The following is a 25,345-nucleotide window of genomic DNA, read 5'->3' on the forward strand; positions in this document are numbered from 1 at the left end:
AAAGAGAAGCCCAGAAGCATCCTGCAGGGGCCCTGCTATAGCCACCCACAGCAAGCCCTGGGTCCCTACTGGGGTGGTGCAGGCCCTGGTGCCCAGCCCCCTAAGCGCTGGACATAGGCCCCCCAGCGCGCCTGCCACGGCGGGAGCCAGCCCTTGCCCCTCGGTCCCTGAACAAAGGCAGGAGGCCTGGGCCTAGCTGCCCCCCAAGGCCCCTCTGCCCCCCAAGCACCCCCGCTCCCCTTTTCTCCCCTCTCTAACCTACACCCCTTTGCTTCTTTTTCCACAGAGACGGGGACTGCGTCCATGGCTGCTCTGCACCCCGGGCACACCCTCTCCCCTAAGCTTCTCCCTCAGCCCATCTCGCTCCCGGCCTCCAATGCCGGGGCAGCTCAGAAGCAGAGAGTCTGAAAGGGTGGTGGAGAGGAACCAACGCAGGGAAGAAAAACAAAACACTGAACGGAGACTGAAAATACTTGGAAAGAGCCCACGGGCTCGCTCCCTCAGACCTACATCGCATGGGGAAGAAAGGGCCTACGTACTGACACTGCAGGCTCAACGGGGCAGGCACTGGCTTTTGGTTATATGCATAAAACAGCATCTATCACATTAGCTTATCCTGTCTGTAACTGAGGTCTGTAGGTGCTACCGTGCAGTTCTGCCAACTCTCGCCAATTTATCACAAGTCTCATGATATTTGGTGTTTGGTATTTTTTAATGAAAGCTGAGGTTCTTATGCAAAGTAAGCTTCTAGCCTTTGTGACTGCAGAGAAAAGCTTGAAAACTCAAAGCCTAAAGCCTCAAAAATCAGAAGGCAAATCAAAGGAATCTCAACTTTGTTGTGTAAAAATCTCATGATTTTTAAGACAATCGGTGATTTTCATGGGGCTGACTCACTGTTTTTAAACCCGGTACAAATAATAAATAAGAGTCTCTACACGTTTTTCTGTTTTCCCACTAGAAGGCAGGAGGGAGCCAAATTTTGTTAGACCATAGCAGCCCTTGGACACTTAGCAAAAGCTATCAGTTACAATTACAGCCATAGATTGTTACTGTAGATAGCCAGATGGAATTTCCTCTTTGATATCAACATCTTTTGTAAGGTTTCAGAGTAGCAGCCTGTTAGTCTGTATTCGCAAAAAGAAAAGGAGGACTTGTGGCACCTTAGAGACTAACACATAAATAAATTTGTTAGGCTCTAAGGTGCCACAAGTACTCCTTATCTTTTGTAAGAGGCCTGTGGTAAACCCACTCCAACACACAGTGGCTGTTGCACAAAGGATCTGTCAGGAAATCCCTTTCTTCAGCAACTCTTGCAAAATGCCCCTCAACTTTTGTTGAACATGTAGCGTCTCTTGGCTGCAGGAGACAGACTGCAATTCAGCAGCTCTTTTCTCTGACTTGTTTATCAATCAGTCATTTAGCCACCATAAGTGTATTACAACCATAAAATGCCTTTTCAAACCACAGACGTATTTAGCTAGTAAAACACTGTAATGGATTAAAAGAGATGTATGTATTAACTTTACATGGGAGTCTCCTACAATAACAGTCACCAAAAATGGCTATATTACAAAGCAAGATAATAAGTGCAAACCGTATCATCTAGGTTCCAAGTACAAATGGTGGGAAAAGAATCAATTAAGAATCTCTTATTGCTCAATGCAATGGAATGCTGAGCACCTTCCTCTACCTTGAAAAAAAGTCAATGAGAGATGAGTTCACCCAACACCTCATATGATCAGTGCCATGATCAACTGTAACGAGGAATCCAGTGACATGTTAGCCCTGGTCTACACTGGGGGCGGGTGTTGGGGTTGGGGAGGTCGACCTAAGATACGTAACTTCAGCTACACGAATAGCATAGCTGAAGTCGGAGTATCTTAGGTCGACGACTTACCTGGCCATGAGGACGGGCCCCCGTCGACTCCGCTTCCGCCTCTCACAAGCTGGAGTTCCGGAATCGACGGGGAGCACGTTTGGGGATCAATTTATCGCATCTATAAAAGATGCGATATATCGATCCCCAATAGATTGATCACTACCAGTTAGAGACTAACAGATTTATTTGGGCATAAGCTTTTGTGGGTAAAAAACCCATTTCTTCAGCTGCATGGAGTGAATCTCCTCATCAGTTATTGGGAGTGGACTACATCCATCCTGTCTAAATTGGCCTTTAACATTGGTTCTCCACTTGTAACTCACTTCTCTTCATGAGCCAGCATATATTTATGCCTGTATCTGTAATTTTCAGTCCACGCATCTGAAGAAGTGGGTTTTCTACCCACAAAAGCTTATGCCCAAATAAATCTGTTAGTCTTTAAAGTGCCACCGGACTCCTCTTTATTGATACAGACTAACACGGCTTCCCCTCTGATCCTTGATCAACCGTATTTTGTGTAGTAGATCATAGTAAACTTTTTTTTAAAATGTAATCAGTTACTGAGAATATCTTGCCAAATTCTGTCCTAGTGCACCAATTCAACCTCATTGTACTCCCTGGGATTGCACAAGTATAAATGAAGACTAAATTTGGCCCATCAAGTTTAGAACAATTGATATTTGTTGAGAGACTGAATTACATGTGGAACCTTAATTGAAGTGCCATAACCTATATATAGCTCTGAGAAACTCTGTGAGAACTGCCACTCTTGTAGAGGTGCCGGAATTTACCAGAACTGTCCAGTCTGGCTACAGAGTCCTGGCAGAGAATAAGCATCAGCTTTATTTTTTTCCCCAGTGGGATCATTTGATCTTGTTCTTCGTGCTCTCTGTACAACGATTCATGATCAGGTCCTTACTGGGTCGTGGCGGAACGGCCGGTTGGGCCTTGGACACATTTTCCACCATTTCATTTTTCTCTCCTACAAATGACAAGACATAAAAATATGTGAAAGTTCCATGCCAGGCCCACTTTAATATCTGTGCATATTGGTCTGGGACTTTCAGAGGAGGCCAAGTGACATAGGTACCCTAGTCCCAATGAATTTGATCCCAGCATAAAAGTGTTTGATGTCAGTGGGTCCAGATCAAGTACTAGATTGGCTCCTTCTAAAGGGAACACAGCGGCTGAAAAAATGGTTTAGAATCTGTGAGGGATTTGTTAGTATCAGCCCCCATAAAGCCATCACTCTCTTGTTCTAAACATTCAAAAACTTCCATCTGGGGAAAGTATTTTTCCCTTCCTCCTCTCTATGTTTTTCTGTGGTTTGCTTTATTCCTGTATTTCAAGGCTAGACAGGACCATTAGATCATTAGTCTGACCTCCTGTGTAACACAGGCCAGAGAATTTCATCCACTTATATGATAATTTACTAAATATGGGCCCAATCCTATACAAGGTGAGGAGCGCATCTTGAAAGGTACTGAGTATCCTCAATTAGCCTCTAGTCAAAGCAAGAACTAAGCGCATACTTAACTTTAAGCACCTCCATTGAGTTCTATGGGAATTAAGCAGGTGCTTGTAGTCAGGCTCATGTTTATATGTTTTGCTAATAGGGATGGACACATACTTAAAGCTCTTTGCTAAATCATGGCTGTAATGAGGTGCTCAGCGCCTTGTAGGATCAGGCCCTAGATTAGTTGAGGGGGCTGATGTCACAACATTTAGATTCCAATACTACTTTTTGATGCACCAAATTGCAGGCAAAGGAGCCAGCAGCAGAGTTTGGATCAAGTTTCAAGTTGTCTCTTGGGTAGCTGGTTCTTGCTCAGAATCCAGCTGATCTCTGGATGTGGGGTCGGGATTCAGGAAGGAATTTTTCCCCAGGTCAGATTGGCAGTGACCTTGGAGGGTTTCACCTTCCTTTGCAGCATGGGAGTATGGGCCATTTGCTAGGTTCATTTGGGTATATCACAATCAATTCACTGCCATTGCAGGGGGCTCAGGCACTGGGTGCACCTGGGTCCCTCCTGTTCTCTCTCTGTGGCTCATGATACTCTAGTCTCTCGAAGGCTATAACACTTTGGTTTAATTTCGGTTGTTGTGTATGGAGTGCGGGTGGCCTGTGTTAGACAAATCAGATTAGATGATCTGCTGATCCCTTCTAGCCTTAAACTCTAGGCCTATAAAGTCTGGATCCAGAGGTAGGTCTCTCTCTGGCTAACTCAGTGTGTTATTTAGCTTGCTGTGTTGCTTCAAGATCATTGTATAGCTTCCCATTCACTAGGAATGTCACAAATGCATCACTGGGCTTTCCATACATTACCTCCCATTATTTGCAGGCATTTAAGACATTTCAGAAATCGGAACTCATTAGTTTCAGCCCTTTGGGGGTTAGTACCTGCCCTTCTGAGGCCTGCCCTATTTCCACCTCCATGATTTTTCATTCGCTCAATGCCCTGCTATTCCAGAAACGAACCTACACATCTCTTGAACTCATTCCTTCTGCAGTCTTTGCTTCAGTGGCCTTTCCCTTTTACTTTTTCCATATATGTCTAACTCTTTGTATGAAACCCACTTCCCTATTTACTGCTTGTAGAAAACTGCTTTGTCAGGATTGCAAGAGACTGTAACCACCATCAGATTCATCGGGCCATTTCATAATGAAGACAATTTCTCTAGAGCCCCTCAGTCTGTACTGTTCTAAAGAGAATAAACCCAACTCCTTTGTAGCCTGATGCTTGTAAGCACTGAGTACCCATAGCCATCAGTGAAGGCAATGGGAGGTGCACATGCTTGGCTCCTTGAAAATCTGACTCTTGGCCACTCCTTACAGTCTGGATTGACCTGGCATCGATTTGGTTGCCTGTCACTGCTGTAGAAGTGCTGTCTGCAGCTGAAAATTAGACCAAATGGCCGTCATTAACTCTGGTGTGTGGATTCTCCCACTGCCACAAACACCCCTGAGCAACCTCAGCAAGGTATGAGGACTTGCCATGTGATGGACAGACTAGGAAGTGTAGTGATGTCCACCAGCCCGGAGACCTAATGCACATGAGGGTCTCCTTGAGTACAACCATCCTCACCCCCTACCGTACATGACACGGGCTTTCAGTCTAGTGGGTACGTCAGACTGAAACTTACTGATCATGTTGGACTTGTTCTGGAGATTGCTCTGCATCTTCATCTTCCTATACTTCATGCTGTTCCGTCTGTACGTCTCCTGGCTGATATGCTTCCGGATTTGGTTGTGGATGCTCTTGACATTTCGGATGGTCGACCTGCGTAGAGAAAGAGTGAATCTTTCAGCTTTTGCCATTTTAGCTATCTATGCTTTCTTACTTACATGTCCCCACAGTGGGAACTCTCCCCTCTTGTAGGCTTGGCAGAGTCTCATCCTGAGGAGAGCATTCTCACTGGATGTAGCCTATGATTGCTTTTGATTATCCCAGGCAAAAGGACCATGGGATTAATGTCAGCAACTGTGAGCAACCTTATGTGGTTTGTTGTGTAAAACCTGAGTCAGGCAGCATCTAGCTGCTATGAATGAATGGTTTAAAAATGAATAAATAAGTGTGAAGTCAGAATATAATTACAGTAAACAACAGTGACGCTTACTTAGTTCTTCCATCGAGCTCAAGTACATTGCAGAGGAAGGCGAGCATCAGTTACTTGCCCTAGATCAAATAGCAGGTGAGTGGCAGAGTGCCCCATCCATTGGGCCACACTGCTCACCTATGCCTATTTATATCCATTGTTTCTGGTATACCACCAGTGTAATTCCGATGTAGGAATTCATGACTATCAGAGCATTCAGATTGCATGTGTCTGAGGGTGTGTATCATACACACACTAAAATACTGGTCCATTTGATGTCAATGGTGAAATTCCCATAAATTTCAGTGGGATCAGAACCTGGCCCATAGAATGATCAGATTACATGATTTAGGAAGCCTGGTTTCAGCCTGTTTCCTGAGCTACACCTATCACACACAACTAAAGTACTGTACAAAGTGAAAATAAACACGAACACAAAGACATGGGGCCAAATTCCCAGCTGGAATAAGATAGCATGCTGCCCCTGGGAGTTCTGAGCAGGTGTTTGCCTCTCTTCTGGGATCTGAACTAAGACCAACTCATTTTCATAACCAGTGCATCAAACAGCTATGAGCAGATGGTCCCTACTATCTATCCCAGCTATTTTTTCACACTGGGTTCATACTGTTTACCTAAGTGTAAGAAGCTTCACACTCCATTACCATACCTCCATTCACTCCTAAAATTTCAACACTCTTCACATCTGTGAAATTACATGCACCCATTTCATAGCTGCCCTAAGTAGAAGGAATTATCTTCACAATGGGAGGTATGTGTTCCTTACAAGGGCTACTTTGTTTGACTAATGCAAGTCAACAGCAGAGTTTTTGGGTGCTTATCCAGATTGAACCCAAACTCATTGCTTTTCGTGGTTCATCCCTCACTTATAATATCTTTAGAGTGTCTCTCTCTGTGTCGTGACAACTGCATACTCCAGTGACTGGTGCCCTACAGATATTATAGCTTGACTAAATATTTACTGCATGGACAACAGTGAGGCTATGCCAATCCACACCAGCTCGGGATCAGACCACAAACTGGATTTGGGAGCTAATGTATGAAACCTGCCTTGGAATGATGCAGAAATGAAGAGAGAGAGTTCAACTCTGCACTTTCCAGCAGTTGTTGCCGTATCAGCACCGGGGAGTTTTATTGCCTTTTATCTTCTCAATCAAAACAAAATCCCTTCCATTAGCTCAAATTCTCCCATCAGATTAGCTAGTTTGGCAGCTCTGATTATTCAAATCTCTGCTCGCTTTTCAAAGTGAATGCAGTGAACACAGGTTTCAGAGTAACAGCCGTGTTAGTCTGTATTCGCAAAAAGAAAAGGAGTACTTGTGGCACCTTAGAGACTAACCAATTTATTTGAGCATGAGCTTTCGTGAGCTACAGCTCACTTCATCAGATGCATACCGTATGCATCCACGGTATGCATCTGATGAAGTGAGCTGTAGCTCACGAAAGCTCATGCTCAAATAAATTGGTTAGTCTCTAAGGTGCCACAAGTACTCCTTTTCTTTTTGCAGTGAACACAGTTTAAAAACAGAATCCAATCTGAAAATTAACCAAGATTATCCCCAGAGAAGAAACTTTGCATGTGGACACCTAGAAGTAAATCCGAGTAGAGAGAGTGCTCGAGAGAAGTCTGCATAGGCCTGTTCCGAAAAGAGTTTAGCATCCTCAGATCCCAGTAATGTCAATGGGAATTGAAGTTACTCAGCAGGCACCTTGCAAGATTGGTTCCTTTGTCTTTCTTTTCAGGAAGGAAGCCTTTTAGCAACCCTCTTCCCCCACCCCTCACATAGCACTTAGGTAGTTCCTCATTTCTAGGGAAAGCGATGGGCATTCCAAACCACAGTCTGGTTTGCTTCATCACACTGTCTCCACAGGGCAATCAGACCCTGTTTGCCCACCCTACCTTCGAGGAGGGGCGCCTTTGTTTCTCAGCGTATTCTTCACAGGGTTGTTCTCTTCCCCAGATTTCTGCAGATACATGGAGGGGTAGTAACCGGTGATTTCTTCCTTCCTGGGGTACAAAACAACATCACTTACACCTACAACTCCTTGACCAGCATGACAGCATGTCTGCAAATCAGGGGAACAACTTACCAAGGGATTCGTGGAGGAGTCTCCATCACGGACAATTTTTAAATCGAGATGTGATGTTTGTCTAACAGGTCTGCTTGAGGAATGATTTTGGGGTAAGTTCTGTGGCCAGGGTTCTAAAGGAGGTCAGACTAGATGGTCCTTTCTGCCCTTGGAATCTATAAATCTACCATCCTGGCAATTTAGCAGTTCTGGGGGTATTATTTTTAACCCCTAGTAGTGGTGACAGCTGACAAAGCAACCTGCTCCTCTTCTCCTCCATCTCAAAACCTGCCTGCAGATACCTCAGAGAGTTTGTCTGTTCTAGAGAATGAGTGGATAAGATCACTACACTGAGAAATGCCTTTTAAGGCCTGATCTAAATTCCATTAACTTGTGTAAGCAGTGTCAGGATGAGCTTCACCCTGACATCTGGTGGTGAGGTGTGGCAAGTTGTGGAAAAGAACTTCAGGGGCTGATCTCATTTGCATAGGCACACCCACCCCGCCTAGAATGAGGCCATAGCTGCCCAAATGGTCACTTTGGCTGCTGTGGGATCCCCAGTGTCTCTGTTATTGGGGCAGGAAGAATACATTGTTATTACCCTGATTATGGGAACTGTGCTTGGAACTGTACTTGGCCTTTTGTTATGATGGAGAGACTCACCATCAACTAAGTAGCACTCGCTAGGCAAGGGTCATGGGTTTTAAAACTGTGAATTGAGAGAGGCTGGGGACAAGTATTGATTCTTGGTGGCATGGGCCCCTTGGTGAGGGCCTTACTTACTAATTGCACTTCCTCCTCTCTCCACTGTGGAATATCAGAGCTAATTTTGATTCCATTAGGAGTCTAGTTACAGGCTGCTGAGCTCACTTTGGGCTAATGGTGCACCAGCACTGAGGCTCCCCTACTACAAGCTGAATTCACCAAAGAGCTGAACTGACTAAGAGCTGAAATCACTGAGTGTTAAGTAGTGGGGGAGCCTGAAGATATATTGTGGAGCAGTTTGCGGGACGGCTGGAGTGCTTTGTGGACAGGCTGGTGGAGCAGTTCGTGGGACAGTGGGAGCTGCTGGTGGGCCGCGGAGCTGAGCGAAGGAGTTCGTGGGGCGGCTGGCGGAGCGGAGGCCTATGGAGCTGTGGGGTGGTCAGCTTCAGATCATGTAAGGTGCCTCTTACCCCCGTCCCATCTCCACCCAGGTTGGGAGGTAAAGCTCCGCAGATAAACTTTCGAACTCTGGGGCTGCCCTGACCAGGGACAGAGACTTTTGGGTCATTGGACTTTTGGGACTTTGGTTGATTTGGGGTTGCTGGACTCAAGAACCAAAGGGAAAGGGGCATGCCCCAATTTGCTTGGGGTGGGTTTTTTTTTGCTCATGGGTTGTGTTATGAATCCTGTTGGTGGTGTTTCCCCAACATAATGCCACATTGTTTCTCTCTGTTATTAAAAGGCTTTTTGCTACACTCAGACTATGTGCTTGCGAGAGGGGAAGTATTGCCTCTTGGAGGCGCCCAGCGGGGGTGGCATATGTTTGTCCCAGGTCACTGGGTGGGGGCTCGAGCCGGTTTGCATTGTGTTATTGGAATGGATCCCCTAGATATTGAACCCGGCCCTTGTTGCTGCCAACTCTGACAGGCAGAAGGGTTACACTTGTAAGGGAGTTGCACTAAGTCCTTAAATAAAACAGACGCTTTAAGACACCATGAGCAATGTTTTAAGCAGTAACAATTAAGGTGCAAAGCATTGCCTGAGGCTTAAAGACCACCAGGGAGTTGCTGATGCTCTATGGGACAAGGCAGCTGATTAACAATAGCAGAAAATGCCCAGCACCAGGATTGCTATAGCAAACCAACAGCTTCCCCCCCCCCACCACCACCACCCATTACCCCCATGGACAGTTACAATACTTGGCACTTCTATCACACTTTACGTCCTCATTGTTTGTAACCATTAACTAATGAATTATCTTCACAATGTGCCTGTGATGTGGCTTTTACCCTTCCCATTTTACAAGTGAGGAACCAGGGCAGAGCAGTTAGGTGACTTGCCCTAGGTCATAGAAGTAGTGGATATTAGGAGCCCGCATTAGAATGCCAGCATTCCTGGTTCACAGGTCTCTGATCAGAGCACACAGGACATCTCTCTGGATTGGGTGATACATTTTCAAAAAGCACGTAGTGGGTGCTTTCAATGCCCTAAACGTTAGCCAATTAGCTGGCTAGAATCCATCTCAATGTACCATTAATTCTACGGCATACAATAGATCATTACACACACACACACTTTGTTAGAAGAACATCACTAAGGTTGCAAAGCCATGCACACAAATGTTAGGAATTGCCAGAATTAGGATGGCCTATGCAGCCTTAATTTTGACTCCCAAATGCAATATAATATACAATACAGTTGATAATTAGGTGCTGACATCCTATTTCTCCCACAGTCCCCTGCCTCATTCAGTGCACAGATGGACGGTGCTCACTGAATGAGCAGCTATTCAGTATTGTGTTGTTCAAATGTGTGGTGCTAGGCCTTGTTTACTGCACACGATTCAAATCTGGCTCTGAAGACAGAATTACTAATTTCCCTGTAGGCTTTTCTCCCTACTGGCTCCTAGTCCCAGCCTCCCTCCCTGGTCTCCTTGTCCAGTCTCCCTCCCCACGCTGTCAAGCCAGGTTCAGTTCTCCCCCAAACTCTGTCTCTTTGCCAGATCTTATTCTCCACCTCCCACATAGTCCCATTCTCCTTGCCCAGCAGGTCCCTGTCTCCCTCAGCTCCTCACCAGCCATCAGCCCCAGTAGTGATTTGCACCCTCTGAGAAGCTAGATGTTCATGTTTCTTCAACCCCACCCCCTCGGCCCTCTTCCCCCTGGGCAGCTTCCTTCTCCATGCAACTTGGCACCAGCCGCAGGGTTACTGAAAATACTTGAGAAAGAGCCTCCCTGCTTTCCATTCCTATGCCTTGCCCCAGCATGACCCACAGCAGAGCTGCAGTTTCAGGGGAAGTCCTGCTCAAATGAGGCTGGAATAGGCTCACTGTAAACAGAATCTTCAGGGCTTCTAGCTGTGCAATAGCAAGTGCCACCTGCTAGTTTTGAAAGGCTTATAACTTGGCCCAGTTTGTTACCGGGATGGCAAAAAGGCACATCCCTGACACAAAGGCAACACACGTTTCAAGGTCCTGCTCCAAAGCATGGGGGCACTAAAGCTTTTAAAGGAAAAGGTCTCCCAAACAGTTTAATACGGAGGGGGTGGGGAATCAATGTATTCTTCCCCAGCCTCATTCTTGGGAACAGCTCAATGTCTGGGCTGAAATTCCACCCTTCCGCCCCCAAAAAATCTATCTGAGGCAGACACCTAGCATGGCAAATTTCAGCCCAAATGATTAAAGTTTGGCAAAATTATAAACAACTGAAAACAGGGTCTTATAATGGGAAGTGTTAGCCGACCTTAATAATGGGTGATGCTACCAGCCTCATCTATAACAACCACCCTATAATTCATGTCGGTAATTAGATTGAATGGCCAGGTTCTCTCTTTATCCCTCCCCCAGAGTGGCCCAAAGAACCAAATCCGATTTATCCTGACATGTGATTTGGATTTTTCTTACCTGACAACCCACCAGCCATCAAGTAGCTTATGGATAACCTCTATGGTGTCTCCTTCTTTCAGTGTCAGCTCATCATCCTCAGCAGCTGTGTAGCCTTTTCTGACAACATAGAGCTCCCCTGAGCACAAAATAATAGAAACAAAGGCTTAAAGGGTGCATTAGGTGTCAATATCCAAGAAAAGGCTCTTCAGTGATCCAGACCACAGCTCTGGAATGACAGAGACAACACGCAAACAATGTATCCCATTTTAAACAAGACCCAGGATGCTTTGGGACTCCAAGCTGCATAGTTTGGATCCAGATCTGGACTTCCCCAAAGTTTGGGGAGGTTCAAGTGCTGGGGTTGGATTTGGGCCCCTCTCTAGTTTTGAGCCAATATGGCAAGACCTCCAACTTAGTTAGAAGCAGTCAACAAAAGCAGGGAGAGTCATTTAGCAATGCTGAATAGTAGTCCAGTAATTGAGCTTCCAAGGACACAATGAGGAACAAGGAAGTGCAATGCTGGTTCAAGCCGTTACAATATTTCAAAAACCACCAAAATATGACATTAGTGCAAAGAAGCATGAGCCTACGATAACTTACCTTCTGTTGTGTGAGATATGCCTTATGGATGTGAACTGAAGGTTAATAAAAAAAAACCTGTTACATCTTTCACTAGAAAAAAGCCTTTCCAAGGGTCTTGATTCTAGACAAGGACTTGGGGGGATCCTGCCTGTATTAGCCAGTCAGTCTGGGAACTACAGAGCACCAAATCCACAGCATCTCTGACCCTCTCCGGCCTCCCTCTTTCTTGAGGCTCCATACCACACCTTGCTTATGTACTAACTCGTTAATGAAATATATGTGCAACTGTCTCATAGTAGCCACCAGCAAAAATACAAAAGAGACCCTGCAACAATTCCTAGAAGTTGAACAATCATCTATAGTGTGGAGTCTCAGGTTACTGGGAGCTCCTGAGGTCAGTAGTGAGGAACCTAAACTATAAGCGTCATTGATCATGGTGCCACTGCGTGGGAATTCACACTGCACTGGCTATGCTCCTGAAGTCCAGCCCTAGCACATACTGGCTCACTGTACATTCTGAGATGGATCATCTTAGTGCAGTTTCTTCTAGGATTACTCCAGAAGCCTGGTCAGGAACATGGAGATGTCCAGCGTGGATCGATTGGTGGGGGTTTGGGTTTTTTACCTGCATAGTTCGGATCCTGCTCTTCAGATTCATCAGGACCTTCCATAGGCTCCAGGTAAGCGGCTGGGACCCACCCACGTTTATTCTTTACCTGACAGAACCACCAGCCTGTAACAAAGCCAGCACAGCAGACTTTACCATTCACTGTAATGCCTTGTACTCGACAGGCTGCATCTCCAAAACCTGTACAAATAAACTCTCAGCGCAGGCCTGTGAGTGAGGGGGGGAGTCATTAACCACATCGGAGAGAGAGGGGAAAGAGAGAAACAGAGAGGTTAAGGGACTTCCTTGAGGTCATACACAGTCACTAGCAGGGCGGAGAAGAGAATTCAGGCCTCCTGGCCCTGTTCTTTAACTGTGGGACAACTAAACCGCAGAACCATGGGACAACCTATCTTGATATTCGTCTTCAGGGGTTACTGTTGTGCCTCTCCTACCAATGAAGCATCAGCAGTATAAATGGAACTGTCCATGACTTCCAAGCCTATAAAATTTGATAAGATTCCCTAAGGCCCTGTCTACATTTGGAAGTTTACCAAAGTAGCTGTTCCAGAATATTCTAGAAAACATTGAAGGCAACCTAACAAAACCCAAACTCTGGATCTTTTAATTGCCTACTGAACTGGTCATTAAGGAGCCTCTGTGTGAAAAGCAATAGGATGCAAAGGAGTGGAAGGGGGACAGGGAAGAGCTGTTGTAAGGATCATCGGGGTAAAGAGGCTACTGTGTACGTAAAAATAAGTCATGCATCTGCCTCTGAACACTTCACAGTGACTTGACTGTGCAGGAAGGGAAGCCCTCAGTGTTTCCCTGAGTAGCTCCTGTATGTCATGGTTTAGAAGTGGTTCTTTCTGTCAATTACCATGACAACAGGAAAGGGGAAGACCACTTTTGTTTTGTAACCATATGGACCGTAAATTTAGGAGGTTATTTCCTTGCTGGGCACCAATCCCACGAGTCATGAGGGAAGCTCAAAGGGCTTTCTAGGATTGCATCACAGCCTCACTAAGAGATGTCCCCTACCATGTGACTCCCCATTTTCCTCATTCAGGGCAGGATTGTGATCATAGAGTGCTTGCTGTCTTTACATAATTGTGTGTGTGTGTGTATATATATATATATATATATATATATAAATAAATGCTCTCAGCTTCCATACTTAGGGCACGGAATTTCTTAAAACACATTTTGATATACAGATGCTCACTTAATTACTCCCTTATTATTATCTTTGTCCTGCTGTAGCACCCAGGAGCCCCAGCCTGGGACAAGAGCCCTCCTGTGCTCAGTGTTTGTACAAACACAGAACAAAAAGATGGCCCCTGCCTCAAAGAGCTTCCCGTCCACACATCGAGTACATTGCGGGTCTAAAGCACCATGCAAGCTTTCACTAGCTCAGCCACCCCTCAGGAGGGAGGCAGGGGCTCTGATTTACAGATGCACTGGGAGGAATTCCTCCCTGCACTGTTGCTATGTTGCCATGGTTGCACCTGTATAGAGTGGCTGGAACAATTCATACAGTGGGGGAGCCGAGAGCCGTTGAACCACACTGTAAACCCTGGATATGATAGAAAGCACTTCAAGCACCCCTAGTTCCATCACCTATGCACAGTGGCCACAAAACAGCCAGAAGGCTTTCCTGGGGGAGGGGGGTACCTCCAGCAGAGAGGTGGGTGCAGAGATTCCCCCATCCCAGCTATCCCTGCTGCCCTAACAGCCCAAAGCAATTGGAAAGGCATGTTGCCTCCCCACTTGGCCTCTGCTGGGGGCTCAGCACTGGCGCCCACAAAACGGTCACAGAATGAGTCAGTGGCAGAATCAGGAAGGGAACCCAAGTGTGCTTAGCGCTCAGGCCTGTTCCCAACCCATTAGGCCTCGCTACTTCTGTGAAAGCGGCTCTGCAGACCTAGAGATAGGCCCAAAACAAAATCCCTGTCTCTACAATGGGCTGAAACAACAAGCTGGATCTGAGCAGCCTTCCACAGCAATGGGCTTTACCACTTTCACTCTTCTCCACAACGTCCACCATGTCCCCAGTTTTCAGAGCCATCTCGGAGCCGGAGTTCTTCTCATAGTCTGCAATCGTTCGGTAAGTCTGCAGGATGATGGGGCCAGTAATGTCTGCAAGAGAAAAGTGGGGACAGAATTTCAGGAGCTCCTGTCATCGTTTTCCATCCAGCACAGTTCTGTTGATCGCCCGGGGAGAAGTCAGGGAAACTCCACAGAACCTCAGTGGAAAGTCCAAAAGTTTCTTAATTCCTAAGGGGTCGCAGTTCTGGTGTTCTCACTGCCCTCGGCGGCAATGCTCTTGGAGTTCCTCTAGCAAGGATCAAGAAAAACAGCAGCAAGAATGATAACTGCACTAGCAAGACAGCCACTGCTGCTTAAGGACCCCAAACGATTGTATTCACAGCACAGTGAGCAAGCAGTAGCATTTAGCATGCTGCGTAAGTGTCCCAGAAAAGGTTTGCCCATCACAGGTTGCCATCACTCATGGCATTTGCAGAAGGGATGGGCAGCCCCACGAGCCGAGCAAGCCCCTGGCTGAAGATTTGAAACCTTACAAGTAAAGGAGAATGGATTTGACTTTCAAGGAGACCTCGCCTACCCACTCCAGTCATGCATGGGAAGCGTCTAGACTGAACATGTATTATGTACAAAAGGAGAGAGGGCAGCATATCAATGCTCTGTAGGGTGCCCCAAGCATGAAGAGAGGAACTTGGTTTCTGTTGAGTTCTATCAAGAAATAATGCGACTGCGGCATAAGGCGCCAGTCCTGCAAACAATTTAAGCACGTGTTTCAATATATCCTTACTGGGCATGTGTGCTTTGCTGGATCAGGGTCGACTGTGCTGCCGGAATGCAATCTCCAATACAATGCATTCGCCCATGTATGGTGAGAGCATGGCCTGGAGGCCCCATTGACTCCTTCCAGGTGCATGAGTCTGGCACTTGGTGCCACAGTGGGGTCTGTATTGGACCCGCTTTGGGGCTGCCATTCCTCTAGGCTGGCATGGAACCCTCCATTCACCACTCCAGGAGCAGTTTCTCAATTCACTACACCCACCCTACAAGCCGCTTCCTCAGAGATGGCCGTGCTGCTCTGTGTGCAGCTGGCACCTCCTGCCCCATGGCTGAGGATATCTGCCTTGCAGCAGGGCCAGCCCTACTGTACCAAGGGGCAAAGAAGCTGGTGCCCTGTGCTGAACACTGTCCCACCCTGGAGATTATTCTCCCTCTGTAGATATTTTCCCACAGTGCTGATGGAACCATGTGCTCACTGTGGCTAGAACGGTTGCTTATGAGCATCAGAATAAAAACCACAACTTCTTCTTACCTGCGACATTTTTCTTGGAGTCCTTTGGCACTAAATATGTCTCTGGTTTCTTGTTGCTAGATAAACAAGAATGAAGTCAGTTTAATGCCAGTGGATGCTGACCCTTTGTTTTCTCCCTGGTCCTATCAGCAACAGGGTTCCCTTCCCTCCATACAAAGAGCATAAGAACAGCCATACTGGATCAGACCCATAGTCCATCTAGCCCAGTACCCAGTCTCAGACAATGGCCAATAACAGAGCATCAGGGGAGTGTACAGAACAGGGCAATTTGGAAAGATCCATCCGTTTTCTCCTGGCTTCTGGCAGTCAGAGGTTTAGGGTCGCCCCGAGCATGGGGTTACATCCCTGACCATCTTGGCCATCATCCCTGCACCTCCAGATCCAGTGTAGATGTACCCTTAGAAGACAGGGAAGGCCATTAGAGGGCTCACCAACTATTTAAAGAGAGAGTACCCAATTCCTATGCAATACAACAATGAAAATAACCTCCTCTTTGGGCAGAGGCCAGGCCTGAAATACTTCAGTCCAATAGTCACTCAATCTTTCTGAAAATTTGACCTGAAAACAGGAGTTTAGAATGGAAATGCGCAGGCAACCTTAACTATAGCTGTTATTAGTGCTCTGGCTATGTAATATATTATATCATATTATTTATATGTTCTAGGATGTTAGTCTCCTATTATAATAATATAAGGAATCCGATCATGTTAATCAGAACATCAACAATTGAGTGGATGAGAATTCTTCCCATTCTCACTTGGGTAAAGACAAACATAAGGAAGTTGCATAGAAATGTGTATGTTACAAATTTAACATCAAGCTGAGTTAGATTCATAGATTATAAACCAGAAGGGACTATTGTGATCATCTAGTCTGATCCACTGCCTAACACAGGCTGCAGAATTTCCCTGCATTAATTCCTGTTTCAACTAGAGCGGATCTCATAGAAAAATACCTAGACTGGATTTTTAAGTGGTTAAGATGCCCTGAGTTCTTGTGGAAGTGGCCATACTCACTGGCTGTCTGTGGGTGGGTTCAAGTCGTCAGGCCTGACTTTGAAGAAGTTCAGAACATGGGAGCATCGGGAAATCTTGTGTGGCAGATTCAGTAAGGCGTAGCAGTATTCAGTCAGCGTGCCTTGCCTGTTCTGTGTAGATCGCTGGCCATCAAACCATTTGGGTGCTAGAAAAGAGCAAAACCAGGGAGACTTATTTTTCATGTCCAGCGCTTTTGGTAGAGCTGCCTCGGTAGAGGTAGAGGTCACCTTGATACCGAATATCAACCTGAAAAAAGAGCTGAGGAGAACCCAAAAGGTTCTAATCTACAGTGACTGTTAGTCAGATGGCTTCTTGCTCCCTCCTAAGGTAATGGAGTTTGGGAGCATCTCAAAGCATCCTTAGACGCTACAGGGGACATTTTTGAAAGCGGTGGCTACTGCTGATACCAAATGGGTGCCATCCGTGCAGCTACATCCCAAGGGTGCTTTGGAAGAACGTGTCCTTGGCAAACATGTTGAAAGGCCCATTGTCAATACGGAGCTAAGTTTTAAAGAAGTTCTGCTGCCGGAACACAGAGTTCCTCCTTTTGTCAAGCCGGCAGCAGAAGCCCAGCGGCAGCCAGTTGCACACCCTGGATCTAAGCAAAAGCTCTGCAGTGAAGACAGACAGAGCAGCTTTGTGGAGAGAGTGCTGATCTGAGCAGATTACTTCCAGCCCCCACGAGGGAACGGGCTGACGAAGAGCGCTGTACAGACCACAAGAGGAAGACCCCATGTTAGCGCTGTGGAGCTCTAATGTAATCCCCACAGCCCATCACCGGGGTAAGCCCACCTCAATTTAGATTAGTCTTTGTTCTAAACGGTCCTGCTTCATTTATATGAGGCGGAGAGATCCCCTCTCTCTTTAATTATCGCAGCGCAGGCTGAAGCTTTATAAACACAGTCCTGGAGAAGGAAAAATATTGACCACCGCCTCTGAGCCACATCGTTATATCAACCTCACCTCCACCCCCTGTAGGCAGCGCTAGGTGGAGGCAGAGTAACCACGCCCAGGGGAGAAGCTCTCCCGTCGGCGTAGGAGCATCGTCCTTTAAGCACTCCAGTGGCGCAGCTGCATCAGTGCCGACGCAGCGTTTTAAGCGGTGACCTACCCTAAGTAACGTGCCTAACGTCACCCGGGAAGAATGCGGCCGAACAGAGACGTGACCCTGGGTCTCCCCAACCCCAGTCGAGTGCCCTAACCACTGGCCCATACCACTTCTGAATTCCAAACAACTTCCCTATGCAGCAGGACCGTGCTATTACCACCGTTTGGCAGGCAGAGATCTGAGACACAGAGAGGCTAAGGGGAGGTCCAGCCTTAGAACACTACAGGAATGCAGCTGCAGCGTTAGACACACCTACGCTGACGGAAGGGGCTCTCCTGTCAGCATCGGTAATCCGCCTCCCTGAGAGGCGGTCGCCCGATCAACGTAAGAATTCTTCCGTCCATCTTGCGCTGTTTTCACCCAAGGTTAGTATAGTTACATAGAATCATAGAATCTCAGGGTTGGAAGGGACCTCAGGAGGTCATCTAGTCCAACCCCCTGCTCAAAGCAGGACCAATCTCCAATTTTTGCCCCAGATCCCTAAATGGCCCCCTCAAGGATTGAACTACAACCCTGGGTTTAGCAGGCCAATGCTCAAACCACTGAGCTATCCCTCCCCCCATCTTGTGGGGGCGTGGATTTTTCACACCCACAAGAGACCTACCAATACCAATGTAAGCTCCCAGTGTAGACCAGGCCTGGGTAACTCTAAGTTCACACAGGAAGTCTGTAGCAGAGCAGGGGACTGAACCCGGGTGTTCCAAGTCCCAGGTAGTGCTCTAAGTAGGGTCATCCTTCGTCTCGCTTCCATGCACCGTTGAATTGCCATGTGTTGCTAGCAGCAGTGATCACGCCTCAGACTTAGCGATGGGAGATGCCCTGTTAAGAGGAGCCCTACACCTATTGAACAGAAGCCTACAGCTCTCGGATTTAATAATCCAATTTAATCAATTGTAGGGGGAAAAAACCTCCTCAAACCAGAAGATGACCAGGAGTGGACAGGTCAGGCTGAACTATAATTCGTTGTTACATAATTATGTTGCTTACAGACTGTTCACACAGGATGGGGGAAAGGTGGGGCTTGCGGGGAGAGAAGGAGATAGGAGCATGTGCATTAATTCTTTAACTCTGCAGTAGGAAGACAGGCAGCAGGGAGGCTGGGCTAAGTTCTTGGCAGAAGCTAGCAAGAGAATAAACAAACTGTGGAGATAATACAAGGAAATTAATCTTCCTGAAATTTTGACTCACCTCACCCAGCATGTTTGCGTTAGGTAATGAAATGATCAGTACATTGTCTTGAGCGCTCTGAAGAATACAGGTGCATGCATAAGTTACAATCCAGTGCAACCACTAACTTCACCCATTAAGAAGGGAAATTCTTTCAGTTCCTCAAATCATTATTACTATGTGCTCTTTCTGGAGCACACCCATGTGCCTTTAGGCAAATCAGCACTGTAAATATACTGGTGGTTACTGCGTTCAGGTGGCAGGCAGAGAAGAATGAATCTCAGCACTGTTACGGAGGGGTGCAGTTTGCATTTTGATTCATTCTTTCCAGGGAAATGAAGGTCTATCTTGATGTAGGTCTTTTGAAGGTCACCTCAGTACCATGCTGTCAAATGTTATGGGAACCTGTAGTTTATTTGTGTAGGTGGAAGCCAAGAAAATTCCCTTCTAACCTGTAGGGTTCCCACCCATCAGCATGTATTTACTCCTAGCCAGAGACTGTATTTCCTTCCCGCACTCTATGGGCCACACGGCCAAAGAGCTTTGCTACCACATAGGCACCTAAATGGTCAGATTTTCAGATGTGCTCAGTACCTAGCCGCTCCCATCGTTCTCAGCTATACTAGTAACTTCATGCCTATCCTGGCACAGACAACACAGCAGGCTTCAAGCTCTCTGGGTCAGGCTTATATTCATTTGGTGTCTTGTGCAACATATGGCACATTAAAGACAGCACATTGCTGTGGCAATTGTAATTCTCCAGCGAGTCCTTTAAATCTTATAATGGAGAGTGGTTTCCTGCTGTTTATTCTGCACCTATACAGGCCATATGTAAGACAACAGGGCAGAGCTGCAGCCGTGGCTTCCCAACATACTATTAACTATTTCTTAATGAAGATTTTTGTCTGTTTCTTTAGTTTATTGAGAAAAGTGGAACAACGATTTTTTCCTGCTCGTGTTGCTCAGAAAGGTCTGAAGGGATTTCATTCATAATTTCAGCGACTCCTGTGTTTTACCAGTACTGCTATCAGTGTTACAAGCAGCTCTCCTGGCTATGCTGGTGGATCTTACAACTTCCTCAAATGTACAGATGTTGTTTCTGGGGCCTTTCAGCAAAACCAAGACACAGCCGCTACAGTCTGACCAGAGCAACAACTTTGCAACAGAGCCAAGAATTTTCATGCACCAGGACAGGAGGCAGACAAACATACCACTTCATCTTTCCCTTTACGATCACCACCTTTCACTGCTAAATCCAACTGACTCGATGTTGGGTGTTCCTCATATCTAAGGGATTTCTTCATTAAAAATAGAGCAACAAATGCTGACAGAGAAATATGACCCCACCCACCACAGCTATTACAGTAACTAATGTCAGCAAAGTGAAATCTTCTTTGAGAAACTACTCGTGTGTAAAATTCCTTATGAGGACAGGGGAAAGTACATTGGGGGCATTCCCCAACCAATGGCACTTAGTAGGTTTGCATTTACCCAAAGGTTACTCAGATCAGCGATAGGGACTAATGCCAAATCCAGCTCCCAGTAAAGTCCATGGGCAAATACCTCTTGATTTCTGTGTAAGCTTGATTGAGTTCTAAATCCTGCTCCACTTATTCACTCAGGTAATCCCAAGGAAGTATTGTTAACGGCTATTTCTGTGCATGCATTGCCTCAGAAGCATTCATAAATTATTCCTCATAATCACTCTGAGGGAGATAGGTAGCATTATCCCCGTTTTACAGTGAAGGGGAAACTGAGGCACACAGAGAGGTGCAATGACTTGCCGAAAACTGGGAACGGAACCCAGATCTCCCGACTCCCACTGCCTTAACAAGTAACCATGAGAGCTGGAAAGCTTTCTGCCTGCCAAGGATGGTGCTTAGGCTGACATGGGTCTTTACAGCAGTCGCTCATCTCATCCCTAAATTGCAAGAGGGAGAAGTGGCTGGGACGGAAAATGAGTGTACATTAATGGGGAGCAGTTACACCACTTTCCCTGCATCTGCCAGAAGTGGATAGGCTATAGGCGGTTACTGATTTGTGATCTGAAACCATATGTGAAGTGACTGTTTTATTTACAGTAATTTCGTGTTTGTTTTAAACAGAAGCCTGTCAGTTCACCTAAAAGCACCTCCCGATTCTGCTAAAATGCCTCTAAAAGCACTGGGACACTTTGCAGCTGTATTGTGTTTTTCTAGAGTTGATCACCTACACTTCAGGAAATACACAACAAGCCACCTGCGGTGGGTGTTCATTTAGTCACATCTTCCTCCAGTGGAGAGTTCCAGTTACTACAACAGTCTGCTACTTACACTTAATGGAGTTACTGTATACTTTTAATGACAGGTTTCAAAGTAGCAGCCGTGTTGGTCTGTATCCGCAAAAAGAAAAGGAGTACTCGTGGCACCTTAGAGACTAACCAATTTATCTGAGCATAAGCTTTCGTGAGCTACATGCATCCGATGAAGTGAGCTGTAGCTCATGAAAGCTTATGCTCAAATAAATTGGTTAGTCTCCAAGGTGCCACTAGTACTCTTTCTTTGTGTGTATACTTTTAAAGGTCTCAGGTCCCATCCCCACTGAAGACCCTGGTGTCTGTGTGTATGCAGATATATTACAGAGGGGCTGCCGTCCCTTTTCATTCCAGCTTCCTGCTTTGAAGAGAGTGGCTGCTCTATACATCTACTTACCTGGTAAGTGAGGGATGATCCTGTTCTCAATGTTGATGTCCCCAGATTCAATGGGAAACATTTCCTTCAAGGATTTCTAACATGAGAAGAGAAACCAGTATTAGGCACACAGTCCAGTCAGCATATCCAGGCAAAATTCCATCCGATTCCTAGAGTGCTCATCCCTCAGGCTCAGATCAAGGACACCAGTAGAAGAGACTCAGGCCCTGGTTTTCCAAAGACCTCAACTTTGGCCTCTGACTGCGCATCCAATGGGGAGCTCAATTTTGCAAGCCCATTTTATAGCACCTAGACAGCTAGCTTGCTGGTTGTGGTGACAAATCAGGTAGCTAGCTTTAAAAGGTCAGATCCTGAGAGTTGATGGCACTCAGCACCTTGCAGAATTGGGCACCCATTAAGGACATTAGGTAAAATTTTCAAAAGTGCCTAAGTGACTTAGGAGCCAGGTCCTATTTTCAGAAGTGACTTTTAGGCACTTAGGTGCCTCAGTCCCATTGCCTTTCATTGAGATTTTGGCTCCTAAGTCTCTTTTGAAAATGGGAAAGTTTTACCCTTTAACACTGAGTTCTTAATACAAATTGTAAATAAAGGCAAAGAAATAATCATCAAATAATAGTCTGCCTCCATCTGGGGACCGGAATACTTTCCAAACTGGAATAAAGCTTCACAACACTCATGAGGGAAGGATTGTTATCCAGGTGTTACAGATGGATAAACACCGTTCATGATTAAGTGAACCTGAAACCGTCAATAGACTGCAGCGGCAGATGGCTCTTCTGGTGTGTGCCACTGGATACTGAGTTAGAGAAGCCACTCTCCCAGGAAGCCCTGGGACAGGACGTGTGTACCTTGTGGTAACAAGTTCTCCCGAGGGCAGTTTGTATCCAGCTTAACTTCTCACTTCACTGCAGTAAAACATCACTAGAAAGAAAATCAGTTCCAGACTCCTCTGTCTGGTGAATGGCAAAGGCCCCCTTGGAAGGTTCTACGAAAAGGGACAAGTGCCTTCTTCCAAATCAGCCTAGCAAAGGCTGCTAATTAAGTGGCTAATGGGGTATCTAGGCCACTCAATTCCTGTCCCTCTCCTGGGGAAATCAGATCGCATATGATCTAAGGTCAGCTGGCCCAGACTGAATGCTACAAGTTTTATATTATGGTTCTGAAAACATAAGCGCAACTTCCATTGAAGTCACTGTGAACCTTCCCTCACCATGCATAAAAGGCGTAGGCATTCCCGTACCACAGTGATGAGCCTGTTATAAAGGTCTAGCTAGACAGAATACCGCCGCAAGCCTTCATAACCACACCAGCACAATCTGTATAGCACTCTCCAAAACGGACAGAATTTGGCCTTCGTTATTGCCTTTGAAGCTCCTCCAGCCCTCTGCCCCCGCAAGCCAGACTTCGCCTGAACCAATACCAACCGAGAGTTGACTTACATGAAATTCATATATCTCCGTAAATTTTCGATAGACTAGTTTTTCGGTTAGATCCTGCCATTTCACCAGGAACATGTAAACCTATTGAACAGCAAACAGAGTTCAGATTCTGCAGTTTATCCTGTGGGACCCCAATTTTTACCGCCATGTAGAAACAATCACGGTCTGTGATCCATTTTCCAAGAGATGCCAGGTAGATATTCTTGTTTGCTGGAACGAACACCACACACATACCTAGCTACAATCTATTTCCAAATCTGTGTCAGTAACAATCCTCATTTTTCTCTATTCATAGAAAACTCAGCAAGCATATACAGTACAGTAGGTTCTAGCACAGGATGGTACAAAGGACCGATTTCCTATAAACATAGCCATTCAGCAAATATCACATAGGACTCTTCCCTCTCCCCATCCCCCATTCACACTACCCATGGTGCCAGTCTAGACTACTGCTTGTCTGCTCCTCTCAAATACCCCTGTGCTTTCTTCCACACTGCCCCCACTAAGGGAATGCCCCCCCCCCAGAACTGATCCATGAGGCTAAAGTCCCATTCTCTTTCATCTCTCTTCCCAAGAAGACCATCTCCTGTGATGGTTAGAAGAAAATCAGCCACCTCTGTAGAGGCTCAGCTGCGGGGCAGTTGAGTAGAGGCAATATTTAACTACAAAAACCTAAAAAAAAAAAAAAAAAAAAAAAGTAAAACTGGTTGAAAACGCCTATTTTATTTCCATTAAAATTTTCAGTTTTTTTCCATGACAATAATTCAGAATGGACTGACAATTTTTTTCATTTTGGTTCAAATCTTTTTTATAAAAAAAAATTGAAAATTTCATCAATGCGGAACTGTTTTCACAGAAAATTTTTATTACAGCAAAACTTTTTCCCCACCCAAAAAAAAAAATGTTGATTGAAAAATTTCATCTAGCTCTGTTGTATACAGAGAAAGATTAGGGATTGAAAAGGTTAGTCAGAGAATAGAAATGCAAGAGAGACTGGGGAGAAATGGAGAGCGGGGAGCCAGGAGAATTGCTTTTCCAACAGTGGCAAGTGATCAAAACCCCCCAGTGACACCCTCCATATTAAAGCTAGTGACGATTGTGAGCCAGGGCGTTCAGTTCCTATTTGCCCCAAAGTTCTTGGTTCTGAGCACCCCGCATTTTGGTTCAGCCTATTACAAAGACAGTAATCAGCCAAGCAGCTGAGATCTGGACCCAAAGTCTCCTGATGTTCTTGGGTGTTCAGGTCTGGAACAGACATTTCTAACTACAATCCAGACTGCTGTCTCAGCTCAGAAGAGCAGCAGCATTCCCCCAGAATTTTACTTTTAGAATTTCTCTTTCAAGGTATTATTTAAAATTGAAGGTAAAACGAAGCAGAGGGAAACTATACCTAAAGAAAAAAAACCCTTCAGTTTATTGCTCTGCAATGCAATCTCCGAGTACTTACATAATGTTGGCTTGGAAAAAACCTTTTCTCGAAGCCAAGCAGCTCAATGTGTCTGATGTACGTATCTGCCATGGCTGAGGCTGGCCCCTTGTACTGAATGCTAGAATCTGGCTATTTAGCTGGTGGTAGGATGGAGCTGTTTGTCTGGACACTCACTGCTGCCCTCTCCTCCTTCTCTGCCTGTGCATCGGGTGACTTCTTGTATCCACCCTGAAAAGGGGAAGTTGCACTGACTATATCACCCTTAGTTGTTTCACCAATTGTTGGTTTTATTAGTGGGCTGTTTCCTGCTGTGAGTCTCAGGATCAGAAACTAAATAAATCCCTCTGGGTTCAGCTCTCTCCTTCTTTCTCATCGCCAAAAGTCTGCAGACGCTGTGGGGAGAAGGGTGGAGATGCTGTGAGAATCAGGATCCAGACACCTCAAGAGGAGAGTGAGGGGGCCTGAACCCCAAAGAATAAGCAAGTGAATGAACAGGCTGTCTACAATGTTATTGTGTAGCAAGAGATGTCAAGTAAGGTCTTTTGGGAAAGCATGTGATGGCCATTAGGAGATCTGTGTGCAGGTTGGGATCTGTGTGCAGGTGTACAGAACATTGCCACTGGAACCAAGATGCAATGCAGCATCACCGTGCAGGAGTTGTGGGGAGGGAGGGAGGGACGGACAAATCAGGCAGGGAGTGGTTGACGTGAAACTAACTCCAAGCACTGAGCATTGTATAATCCAGGGAAAGGCAATGGTGGAGCATGAAAGTTCATGG

General features: G+C 46.0%; 1 protein-coding gene across 1 annotated transcript; it reads right to left on the bottom strand.

Annotated features, from left to right (window-relative positions):
• Window positions 1-693: 693 nt before the first annotated feature.
• On the bottom strand, window positions 694-24,781 carry NCF1 (neutrophil cytosolic factor 1). The gene is made up of 11 exons (XM_077836747.1): window positions 24,586-24,781; window positions 23,139-23,219; window positions 21,700-21,775; window positions 16,714-16,879; window positions 15,698-15,753; window positions 14,359-14,481; window positions 12,361-12,468; window positions 11,172-11,289; window positions 7,395-7,502; window positions 5,024-5,160; window positions 694-2,861 (listed from the first exon to the last, which is right to left on the bottom strand). Exons 1-11 carry the CDS (start codon window positions 24,655-24,657, stop codon window positions 2,743-2,745), a joined length of 1,164 nt encoding a protein of 387 aa, XP_077692873.1. The 5' UTR covers window positions 24,658-24,781; the 3' UTR covers window positions 694-2,742.
• Between the last annotated feature and the right edge of the window lie 564 nt (window positions 24,782-25,345).

Source organism: Eretmochelys imbricata, chromosome 17, assembly GCF_965152235.1.
Source record: "Eretmochelys imbricata isolate rEreImb1 chromosome 17, rEreImb1.hap1, whole genome shotgun sequence".
Classification (NCBI taxonomy): Eukaryota; Metazoa; Chordata; order Testudines; family Cheloniidae; genus Eretmochelys; species Eretmochelys imbricata.